The sequence below is a fragment of the Protomyctophum parallelum genome (genome assembly GCF_964188405.1).
Source record: "Protomyctophum parallelum genome assembly, chromosome: 22".
Classification (NCBI taxonomy): domain Eukaryota; kingdom Metazoa; phylum Chordata; class Actinopteri; order Myctophiformes; family Myctophidae; genus Protomyctophum; species Protomyctophum parallelum.
The window spans coordinates 6,485,181-6,498,471 of record NC_139714.1 but is presented as its reverse complement, the minus strand read 5'-3'; the positions used below and the strand labels follow the sequence as shown (position 1 = coordinate 6,498,471).

The window sequence follows — 13,291 nt, the reverse complement described above, 5'->3', positions numbered from 1 at the left end:
CTCAGTCCGGTGTCTAGCTTAGTCTTGCGTTGCCAGACTGTTGCCTCTCGCAATTTTTTAATGCTTCCGTCACACATTCGGAGATTGTGGAATAGTTGTCTGGCTACGCGAGACTATATGCTATTTGCTATCCCAGGGTTTGTTAACACTATAAGGTCTCAAGAAGCACTTGCCCGTCGAGCAAGTATTTTGTACTTTCTGTGGCTGTGCGATAAAAAATGTCATACCTACATTTTTATGCCAAATACCTTCATCTTATCTAGGATATGACTATGGGTTCACACATATTTTTAAGTGTAGCAACAGTGAAAACGGGACATTATAGGTAAACACAACAGTAATCTAATGTTACATTCCACAGACCAGGCCGACTCCGGCCATGTTCAGGTGTTTAGACGGATATCTCGTGTTGTGTTTATAGACAGTTGCGTCCCCTCGGGTCGGGCAACCTGAAAGCAAACTCCACCTGCCCAAAAGTTTTATTTACCTGCCAGGGGCAGGTGGGCAACCTAATAGGGTCAACGCCTGTATCCCAATCGATTATCAATGGAAATACTCCAGTATTTATTTATATTATTATTCCAAGTCATTATAAAATGCTTTACAATGTGTTATTTTTGTTTGATTATTGTTAAAGCAAACTTTATAACAAACTTATTGTTGTTGCTATCATTTAAGGGTTAGATTAGAATGCATTATGAGTATGTTTATAAAGCATTATAGACATTCATAGGAAGTGTTACCTACAGTAGGAGGGGGTGTCATCGGTTTAACCAGATCATTGACAAAATGACAAGTGTTTCATACTAACTAAAGCCGTCATCATTACCAGCCTTTGTTTGAACGGTGGCCAACGACTGAATGAATGTGCCGGTACGCGTCACGCACGAGCTGCAGTCCAGCTCCTCTATCTTCATAATCACCATCTGCGTGATCTTTGGCAGCAACAGCTCTGCATTTCGGGGGCTGCCAAAGTCCCAGAAGGAAGGAATCTCCTGACCGGCCGGCGGAGAAACCCCCACATGACACCACTGACTGACTGACGAGATACAGGCTTGCCTGTGCTGCTTATTGGGTCAAAGCTCCACAAGGGCCCATATGGGTTGTGATATTGCATGTAGTGAATACAATAGAAATCATAATGAAATCTTGGATTAGCCCTCGTTTATTTAGGGTAGGCTACGGCTTACAGAAAGGGACCAAGTGGGAGGGGAAATGAGGGATAAGCATGCAGGAGGACAGAAGGGGTTTAGTTTAGGCCTATATGCCTTGGATTGGAGAGAGCATTGGCCCTGTTTACAGCCGGTAGTGTAACATGGAAAGATAATGTGGTCATTGTACTGTGTTATTTCTCTGGGCCGATTTGGTTGAATTACAGGTTTGAGTTTACTTGTGTTCTAGCAGGGTGGCAGTGGCTCAGGAGGTAGACGGAAGGTCCCCAATGTTCCGCAACTCCTCCTGTCTTTATGTTGAAGTGTCCTTCAGTAAGACACTGCTCCTAATTAGCAGGTTGGTGCTGCTAATTGATGGGCGACGCATTGTTGTTTGGTTAAAACAAATAGATGGTGGGGAACAAACATCGTGTGCGGACATTGCCTTTTTTCTTCATTAAGATAATGTTTTGGGTCCAGAACGGTGTCTAAAAACTTTTGATTGAATAGTTTATTAGACAGAAATGTAAAAACGGCAACGGAGTACATGCAGTCACACAAAGTCCTTGCGGTCTTGTTTCCATTTAGGCCCTATGCAATCAATTCATAGACATGACATGACGAATAACAAAATTCTGTATCATCACAGGAAAAAATAGAAACCCTTATGCACATGGAGGGGGGAAATGGAAGGATCATTTCCTCTCCCTTGGGCCTGCTGAAAGATGGATTTTCAGGCCTGTTTTAAAAGATGCAAGTGATCTAGTATTTGCATTATGAAACTGTGGGGATGTGCATATCTTTCAGAGTTTTTGCATAGAACTGTCTACCTAGTACCTCTTCACTCTGGCGAGGCTCTTTTTGGATGTGTTCCTGAACTTCCTGACTGTGTTAACATTTAACAACACCTGCAGCAGGGAATAAGCTACTCGTTATCCATTAAAGACCTCCTGTCTGCCTGCCTGTCTTCTGTCCCAGTCTCTTGAGTGAGGCTGATTAAGGTGAAAGGTCCCCTATAGTCTTGCTGTCTGTTCACGTTAGGACCAGGATTAACGCACAGACCAGGTAATGAGGCTAAACCTGTTGACCCCTCTTACTTCTCCTTGACCTGTCCTTTCAGGAGAGGGTGGTCCGAGTGACCTACTGTAAAGGCTTATCTTTGAACTGATCCTGATGAAGACCTGCTTACATGGTAACATGTTTGTTTTCTTTAATTCAAAATGGATGGAATTAGAAGGGTAACACTTTTACTTGTTTACTTAGTTCTTATCTCGAAGCCACCCACCCAAAACGGTTGCACAACAACTGAGCTTGGATTGGTAGAAATGAGCAGCTCATATACACAAATCACATTGAAAATGTTCCATACAAACTACAAAGCATGCATCTCTTCAGTTGAAGATTCTAATGTAAAATCACATGAGTAACAGCCAGGCTCATAGCAGCCCAGTGGCCAGGCGCGGGCGGGGTCATATCAAAGACTATAACAAATAGGACCGAATGCACTCAGAGTTAGGTTTTGGGAACCTTTGGGGATTTTAAGGAGTTCGGTTCCTTAACCATTGTTAGCGGTCCGATTCCTTAACAGTTCCCTTTAACGATTCCTATAGGGGGTTCCAAATGGACCCTTACAGGTCTGTAACTCTGAGAGCGTACAAATGGAACCAAATGGATCCTTACGGGTCCATTTTGTTTCATTTGTACTCTCTCGGAGTGAAATTAAAACATTTGAGAATCACTGGTATAGTATAGGCTAGTATAGTAATTGTAATAGCAGACAAGTAGCAGACAACATACCAGTTCTGACAGTGATTAAAAATTGTTCCAAATACGATGGAACAGATTCCGTTTCTTCAATCTTGGAACCAGGTCTGAAAAAGAATGGGTTCCGAACTTCCGGATCCCAACCCTAGTACTCAGAATTAAGGGACGCATTGGGGGGTCCCTGCGACATACTATAGCGTCATGTCCAGGGGATGCGCATGTTTGTACATCATCAAGCCGGCTCTCGCTACAGAAACGGGCGATGGGTTCCTGCCCTATGGGTCTCATGGCTACTTACTTACTTACAGCCAGGCTGTCCCCCTAGCACTGCAGCACTTTACAGAAACATTTAGAAAAATAGCAGTCCTTTACATATAGTACTGCCAATACTACAGTGCCAATACATTTCAGCTATTTTTTAAATCTAAACCGTTAGTCTGGCTGTGACTCGATTTTCTGAGGAGATGATGTCATTGGCATCAGTGTGGGTGCACGGGCGCGTGCGTGTGTGTGTGTGTGTGTGTGCTCACCAGAAACGGCGTCCCACTGAAGAGTGGGAATCTTGCCAAGTCTGTGCAGTCGTCGAAGCTACTTTATTTACCCAACCACCCAACTGACTTCTTTCAAAACATCTGAACGTTATTTGAACATTTGACATGCATTACATTTACAGTATGTTGCTGAACGTTTTTCTTTTAAATCAAATTCCCCGTTGCCTGTATTGGCATGAATTATTTGTTTAGACTTGTGGCTGTCTTTTTTTAGGTGCTAGTAAGGCTGAACTCATCAGATCAGGGACATCACATAATCCTGCAAACGTTCACTGTAAATAGCACATTTGTGTCTTTAGAGTTTTTTCCGTGATGACGGACGGAGATGGCGGTGAAAGTGCTCTCCTGTCGGCCTTCATGTGCTTTTCAACCGGCCTAGTGTGTGATTTTAGCACACAGTAAGTTGCCCTTTGAACGCCGCTCTGGAGTCATGTTTTGCAAGTTATTTGGGTTGGGAAAGGGGGAGGTGGAGCTGATCCTGACCTGGCCTAGTGCCGTGGTATAGTAGGACGGCTGTGTGGATTAGTAGAACAAATCAAAATGGGATTGGCAGGTGGCTCACACCCACCAAGCCTTTAATAAGTCCCTGGACTCTACTCTAGCACCGTCTCACCTCCACGGGACGGACACAGAGGGCTTGTAGACAGGCGGCAAGAGACGGAATATGCTGCCAGGTTTAACCACTTATTGACCGACCGGGGTCCCCTGGCCCTGACTCCACCAGGGATCTCTACTAGGCCCTCTTTTCCCAAATCACCACCGATGAGCTTTACTTACTGTTAACTGTTTTGAAACATTCCAAGAAAAGAGACATTGGGGTTCATTGATTGAAAATGTTATTCACAGTGTGTAGAATGGGTACATTTCAAATGAGGATGAAACCAGACTTCATGTTGCTCCTTCAAAGGGTAATAATTTTCCCAGACCTAAACCTTTAAAAAACCTGCCGATTTGAAGTTGATTCACTTCAGAAGCTGATCTGTTAACGGATATAATTTCCATTATTCTTTTAGTCAATACATTTCCTCTCAACACGATGCAGTCTGGCCAATCTCTAATGAAAGGGAGAGGCCAGGCTGCCCAGGCACCAAATGAAACGTTCCACTGATGGGGTAATTAAAGTCCAGACACAAAAGGGGCTCAGCAGGAGCAGTTTAGTGGAGGAGGAGTTGGTATTCTCCAGGGAGGGAGCTGCGTTGAGCGGAACCTTTTTGGACAAGAGGGCTAGTGGTATAGTGCCAAACGATGCTCCAGGGCCCACCGTTCTGGCCTACAGCCATATAACACAGGGATACCATACCCCACACACATACATAGACAGTTTCAATATTGACTTTATGGTCATTTTCCATTGCTCGTTGATTTTTTTAGAAGAAACTAGAAATGCATTATTTCTGTCACGGAAAAACTGAGATCTCTCTAGAGTAGACATTGCAGAGATGTTCGAGTCTTAACGCATTACGTAATTGCTCTGTTTTAATTTTTGTAGCATTATTATTATTATTATTATTATTATGCACGGGTACACACACACACACACACAGATGGACATCCATGCCCGCAGGGACCGTGTGGCAGCAGCACATGTGCCACGTGCCCCCGTGTTGTGATGACGTGTGGTGGAGTAGTAGTAGGACACGCTGTGTGTCTGGAATAGAGCTCTGATGATCCTCTTAAATGATTAGTGGCTGTGGTGGGAGCACTAGGCAGAGAGATGAGACGATCTGGGTGCATGGAGGGGGCGGTTTCCGGTCCCTGTCCCCTCACACCATATATACCTTCTATTCCACTGTCTATTCCACTGGTTCGATCATGTTTAACCCAGATTCTACAAACGTCTTCTAAATCATGACAATTCTCTGAAAAACCCATGTTTCTATGTGTCAGTGGTGCTCAACCTTTTTCATGTCAAGGACCCCTAGAATTATCTGTATTTGACCGCGGACCCCCATCTGAAAATACGTAGTTCCAGTGATCCCATAGAAGCAAGTTATGAGTTAAAAAATGTTCGCTCTGAAATAATATATATTCGAAGATGTGCACCACATTTTCACGATTTTTCAAAAATAGCAGACCTACAAGCTCATAGCGCGGCACTCGCACTTAGTGCCGCACTTGCACTTAGCTAAAGTATAACATAATACTTAAAACACCAAAAGGGGTTCCCGGCTTCCCGCCAAAAATGGGTTAAGTAGTGAAAAAAGCCCATCTACAAGCTCACAACGCGGTAGAGACGTTAAGCAGTGACGTCATGTAGCAACGGCTGTGATTTTTAATCTATGTCTAAACGGGAAAAGCTTATTCACTGATGTGTCAAAAGTGGGTCGCGAGACATGGCCAAAGTATTTTTGGGGTCCCCAGCTGTTTGTGTGTGTGTGTGTGTGTGTGTCACAGTAATAGTTTTTAAGGTCAAAGCTCAGATCAGACAATCTGATGTAATTATGACACCATTTTAAAATGATGATTTTATATTTAATGCAGCTTAACGCAGACCGCGTTTTGAAGCAGCGATGAAAATGACTGTCATCACTCTGAGTAATAATTAACCATAATTGCCTTGCAGGCTATATATTTAACACCCGAGATAATTGAAGTCTTTAGATAAAATGAAAAACACGTCTTGTTTTTAAATGTCTTCACATAATATATCCCCGTACTAGAAAGACAGGTTAGTTCAGTCCAAATCTAAGCAGACCAGGTCCGAAAAGAAATAGAGCTTTTCTTTTGTTCTTTTGTTATTTCCAAGGTTTAGTTTCGTCTCTGCGTACAACATCCACCACTATGATTGTCAACCCTGGAATATAGGAATGGGTTACTTCTGCTCTTAACCACACCCAATTCTTTTGAGCAGTTTAGCCAGAAGGGGATTTCTTTTGACCCGAAGGAAAAATATTGTCTATGAGTTTTTCTCTTGGCAATATCGGTAGAGGCCTAGTGGGTGCAGTGGATTAACTAAAAGTATATATTTTTTGATGAAAAAACAAATCCCTTTCTGGCCAAAAAGTGCATTTTATGCGTGTGGGTTGGGGTTCAGAGTGCGTCCACTAAGGAAAGTGGGCTTTCTAATAACACAAGCCGCCTTTTGTATTGGTGAATGTAGGTAAAACATTCTTTACATTTTCGTAACAGAGGAGAGGCTGGTCTGCATTTCATGCAAGGGCAGGAAGACAACAGTCCCATAGCCTTAATGCAACGGCAGCAAAGGACATTAGGGCTATGGACCATAGCTAAGTACAAGTTACAGAGGAGGACAAGGAGTACAATATACGCAGGTACAGAAGAACAACATCACAATAAACCAGTAAGATGCCCCGGGCATCATCCTAAAGGGCGAGGTCGTGTGCACGCAACACGCATCCGCCTGGGTGACAGCAGACTGCTGGGCGATCAACATGGAATGTCAGAACAGGTCAGCTCCATATATGGAGATCTAAGGGTTTGAGGTCAGATGTAGAGTTGCTGGCCGGCTCCATATATGCAGATATATCAGATCCAGTCTTGTCCATATATGGCTAGGCTATCCAGGGTTTAAAGGAGTCAGTGTCACAATCTTCATATATGGAGATGGCCATACATGGTGGCGTGACGTGTCACGAGGCCTAGCACCCTGTGTAGCTAAAAACACTCATGCTACCCTGGGTTTCTGGGACGTGCCAAAAATAATCATGTCCTTGGACCTTGAGTTCAGTGGTATCAACGTGGCTAATAATTGCACTCCTGAGTTGGACAAAAAAATACACGGGTTGATCCTAAAGAGGCTCAACTGCATGTTTGGCCCAAATGAAGGCTTAACAGCATAATACACTTAAAACTTGGCACCACACTACTGGACTGTTTATTGTCCTTGACCGCAACATGACCATGACGCAAGATGCTAGGAACCTATAGGAAGGGGCTAAGGAAAGGACATCAGAAATGGAAGGGCACACATACAGCAATGAGAAGTGGGCATTGTTGTGTACGAGTGTTTTCCAGTGACCGCCGGAGAATGTGCGTGGTGGTAGTTCCCATGTCACCGTGTCAATCACTGGCCTTTTGCTAAGGGCTGCACGTTTCCATCAATCTGTGGTACTGTATAAAACATTTACTGTCTTGTCTTTGAACACACACACACACACACACACACACACACTACATTTGCTTCTCCCTCCTCCATGGTTGACATTTATTTGCATGTGTGCATGCCTTTGGTAGCGGCAGGGAGTCAAGCTCTTGGCTGCTATAGGACCCCAGATGTGAGAAACTGGATTGTATAACGCTTTTGTTATGTGTGAGTTCAACCCACCCCAAAACGCCTCCATACTGAAAAGACATTGTTTAATACATTCTATCCTGACATCCTAAATGTCATTAAGATTTACCAGATGTGGTTGGTTGGGGTGCCATCGTAGAGCCACCCACGGCTGACCTTTTGTCTGGGGGAATTCTTTCAGGCTCGCCCTGCCTGGATGCAAACCTTGAACTGAAGAAAGCATTCCTCAAATGTTTTTGTCTTGATGACCATTGACTCTGCCTTTCTAGACCCAAGTTGATCGTGTCATTACTCTTGATTCATAAAGACATCTGTAGGTTTGTTCTTTAAGGGTTTTCATTTAGCTGGGGACCACCTGGAACCCCCTCAAGGACCACTGGTTGAATGAAAACCACTGATTTAACCCACTGGCTCCCAAGCACTGGGTCAGGGCACTGGGTTTTGTTTCCTACATTTTGTTTTTAATTAATACAAATAAAAATTTAAAAATCACAGAGCAAAAGATTTTTTTTTAAATAATTTGTGAAAGTAATTTCATGAATAAATAAAATTAAAATCTAAAATTATGCCATAAATTAGAAAACAAATGTTTAAGAAATAGTAAGAATTGCCGCGTTGTGAGCTTGTAGATCGACTGTCTTCACTAGTTTTGGTCTTGTAGATCGACTGTCTTCACTAGTTTTGGGTCTTGGGCAAACGTCTATTTTCTCTTTGGGTCTAAAACGTTTTGGGAACCACTGCTCTAACCCTTAACAGTGGAGGAAGTTGGGAAAGGAAGTCCCCTTGACCCCAAATTGCTCCCTCATCCCATCCCATCCCATCTCGTCCCTTCGGTGGCCATTAATGCTGCTCTTCACTCTCGTTTTTGCTTCGGTGACATGGGCGGGAGGGAGGGGGGGGGGGGGGGGGGAGTTGGTGTGTGCGGGGGTTTGATGCGAAGCATGGTTAACAAAACAATGGAAGCTTTGTGAGTGGGTCCCGCCGTGACAGGCTTGTTTGGGGAGGGGGCAGAGCTAAGCCAAGCATAGCCACTTCATTAGTTGAGGCTCTCTCTCATCCCCCCCCCCCCCCCCCCCCCCCCCCCCCCCTGTCAATTCTCTCACTGCTGGCCCTCCCTCTCTTCCTCTCCTCCTCACTCTGGAGACACACACAGACTCACACACACCATCCAGTCAGACACAGCTGCCGAGTCAGGGCTGTGCGTGGGTTGTCTTTGCTCTCTCTCTCTCTCCCTCTCGCTCTCTCTCCCTCTCCTCATCTCTGCGCGCTAGCTAGTGGCTTGTGGTCTGCACTGTAGCGGGATGGCGATGATGTGCTTTTCACGCTGACGGACACCGGCGAGAGTTCTACGCAGTGTCCTTGCTCACCCGTTTTCGCTGGGCTCGCGTCCCGAGGTAAGTAAGTGTGCTCGGACTGCTGTCAGCTGTGCTGTCACTGTGTCCTGTCCTTGGCTGACGTCAAATGATTGTTCCGCGGCGCTGACTTGTGCATTGTGTCCTCTTGAAGCTGCTTTTTTTTTTTTTTGGGATGGGGGGGCTGCAGGATTTTTGTCGCCCTCAGGCAGTGCGTTATGTTGAGCAGCACTGCATGACATGCTACTCGCGAGTCGCGACCCTGGCAGGATACCTGCATTGGGACAGACACTCATATATTCTCAGTTTGTGGTAAAGATCCCTTTCTTCGCTCTGTGCATCTTGACAGTCGTGTTAAAGCATTGCCGCAGAAGTTTCCTCATCCCCATGTTTGTCATAATCGATGGAAGGGGCATTTGAGGGTTTGGTGTTCATATATGTTATATTCTTTTGAGGGGGGGGGGGGGGGGGGGGGGGGGTTGGTGGATTCGGTTGGGGGATGTTGCCTCAGCTGTGTTGGCCAAATGATCAGTCGGTAGGGATGTATGTGCTTGTGATTTACATCCCCCCCCCCCCCCCCCCCCTCTGCCTTTCACCAGGGCACGCACGCACACACACACACACCTCCTTGGGGACAGTTGTTTCAGCGGTTGGGATAATCCTCCTCCACATCCTGTGTGTGTGTTGGAGGAGAGGGAGAATGTATATGGAGCTCCCAGAGGTCAGCTCCATCACTTCCTCGTGAGAACGTCTCATCCAATAACGCTGTACGAGCCAGTGAAAACAATGTGTTCATTTATATTACCTTTCACCAAGTGGGTCAGGGGGTATTAGCAGGATCGTGGTTGTCTGTATGTGTATGCTGCTGCTTATCCGTAGTCTTAATCCCTGTTAATGTTGTAGTAGTTGTAACAACAGGCCTCCTTTCAGAATTTAAATCCACGTCAGCTAATTTGATTACGTATCGGACTAGCAGAAGAGTGTGACTAACTTTGTTTTTCTGCCTGCCCAAATGTTTATCACCTCCGACCTATAAGGCATAAAGTTGAGGCTTTATTTGTGAAGACAGACGCAGTCTATTCCAAAAAAATATTGGCGATTGACATTTCATAGCGGAGCAATGGAAGGTGTCTGCGGCCCCGCCGGCTGTAGGCCTATGTTCAGATGGCGCCGAAGACCCTGGCAATCTGTCTAGACGGTGAAAGTCTCGGCATGCAACTATCTTGGAAGTATTTGTAAATGTGCTTTTGGTATTTGCAAGGCTGACTTTGATGGAAGTCTGAACATGCTGTGAAGACCAAATGTGACCATTTCTCGTATTGATCGTCCTTTGTCCTTGCCGCAACAAATGATTCCCTGGCTGAAGTTCAAACTATTCTATCGACGTACGCTAGCAGGTCACCCACCACAGGGTTCTTCTTAGTTTCTTCACAGGGTTTTCTCCCGATGCATTTCAAGCGCTTCCTTCTTTCTTGGCGTCTGTATCTGTACTGGTTGGGTTTGGAGCCTAGTGCATACCGTACCTTGGGTTTTTTTGTGCAGCCAAAATATCTCAAGCAGCCACTTTCCACAAAACCTGTGCAAGTAATCTCTTGCAGAAATACCATACGATGGGTAATGTTGTTGTCATAAGAGTCTGCATATTTTTCCCAGCTTGCTGTACGTTGCCACAATCCTCTGGAATGCCTTTATTGTGTAATGCAATGCTCTTTCTGATGACCTGTTGTTATTGATGAGCCCAGTGAACTGATTGCATGTCTTTTCTGCTTTTATAGAATGAAGAAGTGAAACGTCAGTGATTGGAGTCATGGCTGTGCAGGCAGGCCTTCAGGTAGGAGAATTAATGACCTATACCTAAAGCATTGTTGGTTCCCAAACTTTATAACCCGTGACCCAAAAGACTAATTTGATTTCTCCCCCCGGGACCCAAACTAGTGAAAATTGCACATCTACAAGCCTGTGAGCTTGTAGATCGGTTATTTTCACTACTGTTTTCTAATTTATTGAATCTTTTACGGATTCTTTTTTTTTAATTGAATTTAGTTTTTAAATCATGAAAATCTGAAAAAGGACCACCAGTGGTCCTTGAAGGGATTCCAGGTGGTCCCCAGCTAAATGATGAGTTTGTAACCAAATGGACCCTTATAGATCTTTAATTCTTGAGAGCGTAAAATTTCATTTACACTCAAGAGTTACATTATTGTTAAACATCTGCATTAATTAACTTACAAGATTATTAACTATTAGAGAATGTAAAATATTTTTTATTTTGATCAACATTTGCCTGTTATCTCTCCTAATGGTACCAACATCAATACAGCATGGAATTGTGGACAAAATCTTATCCAATGACAACAAAATCTTCAAAGTCTTTGGTCTGAGAGGCTAAATGTCATCAAATCAGTGTTGCCAACTCTCGTGAGAGAAATAAGCCAACCCACATCCAAAAACAAGTCAACTTTTGCGAGAGAAATAAAGCCAAATCTTTCCTCAAAAAACAAGCCAAAATCAAGCCCAATAATATAGCCATATATTAAATGCTAATAAAAAAAGATTTGATGCATTTATTATTATAAATACTATGTATGTCTATAATAATGAATGTTATTCTGTCACTCAATGTGATTCACACTCTCCCAAACCAATTGGTATTATTTATAGTACCGTTATATACATCAAAGAAATGTTGGCTTGTCAAAACAAGCCCAAAAAACGCAACCCGCAAATATGAGGACAAAAAAAAAACGCAACTCTGGAAAAAAAAACAAGCCAAACGTTGACAAGTTGACAACATGTGTTCTGAAGAAAGCACAGTCTTGGTGTGTTTGTTCTGTTACTAGGGAGGGGGTTTCTCTAATTCCCTTTTGGGGAGGAGAGAGGTGGCAGTGCTGCTGCTGGGGGATGCGTAACACGTTCCCTTCCCACACCCAGCAAAGCGATTTCAGCTGTCCATAAACCGATGGGAAACACAACAAACGTATCGTGTTACAAATGCGGTCACGTCTCTGTCATCTGGCTTGGGAAATCCTGGCTGGCTGTGTCCAAAGCATCTAGGAACGATGTTGAATATTCCAAACGGAACGTGTCAGGCGTTTGTTTCACAGAAATGGTTGACGGTCCTCTCGGACATAGGGGGAGGGCTGTCACAAAGTTGAGGATTAATGTCAGACAAATAATTGCGATTAACTTTGTTTTTGCATAGAACAGTGTAACATTACAATTAGTATTTCTGTTTGCCTTTTAGGCTTCGTAATCACAAATTGCACAGGGCAGAAATGACAAATAACTGAAATATACCAAATAGATCACTGACACGTTTAATAATTCTTAAAAAAGAAAAAGGAGATTAAGTAATATAATAATTGTGACAGGCCTACTCGGACAAACTGCTTAGTATTGGGGAGGCCACTTTAAAGAGCGACTTAATCCCATCACACACCGTCTGCGACCGGCCGACCGCCGCGCGTCAAAACAGCCGCCTCCACCTCCATTATTTTCAATGAACCTATCGCACACCGGCTCCGTCCGCCGCGTCGCCTGGCGCGCCGATAGAACCAGTTCTATTTTCCAGGCGGCGCCGCACGGCAACGTGCCGCGCCGCGTCGGACGGAGCCGGTGTGTGTTGGGCTTTAAGTGTTATATCCATATGAATTGAATTCCACAATCCAGCTGGTTCATGTGTTTCACCAGAGTGGTGAAGGACAATGTACCATTGCAGCTCAATTCATCAGTTCCGTGTAGAGCATGTTATTCGGATTCTGCAACTTGCCCTTCTTTGAGTGCGACATTGCAGCCTAACCACTGGTAAACCGCTGTGGGTGGTTTGTTTTGTTTTCTCTTTGCTTTTCCCTAGTCTAGTGCCATTGATGTTTGAAAATATGTGTGCAACTGGTACTATCATTCATGTGGGAAGGCTTTATGATTTCTGCTTTTCCTCTTCTAAGCTATAAAAGAAAAAACAAGGAGCATGTGGCCACAATACCAGCAGAAAGCTTATGTGACGAGGCTCTTGGAAAATAATCAATCAAAACGGGAAAGTGAGAGAAGCTAAACGGTGCACCGTGACTGTGGCCCCTCAAACTACCTCGGGAGACTCACTGGAGTCACTGCCACTTTCTCTGTGTTCCCAAAAGGTCAAAGGTGAACAAGTGCTATCGTGGGAAGGTTAATAAAGCAGGGCCAAAGTTAGTTAGTTGGTAAACACGTTTCTTCACTTTGATA

At 44.2% G+C, this 13,291-nt stretch overlaps 1 protein-coding gene across 3 annotated transcripts in view; it reads left to right on the top strand.

Annotated features, from left to right (window-relative positions):
• gas2l3 (growth arrest-specific 2 like 3) overlaps positions 1-13,291 on the top strand; it is a 35,473-nt gene that overhangs the window by 3,042 nt on the left and 19,140 nt on the right. Inside the window, exons 1-2 of one of the 3 annotated variants that reach the window (XM_083757995.1) lie at positions 2,272-2,343; positions 10,846-10,901. In XM_083757995.1, coding sequence (XP_083614121.1) covers positions 10,878-10,901 — 24 coding nt within the window. In that variant the 5' untranslated portion in view covers positions 2,272-2,343; positions 10,846-10,877. Of the gene's footprint in view, positions 1-2,271; positions 2,344-8,883; positions 9,113-10,845; positions 10,902-13,291 lie in introns of those variants that run through there. The other 2 variants (XM_083757994.1, XM_083757993.1) reach the window with 2 other exon arrangements.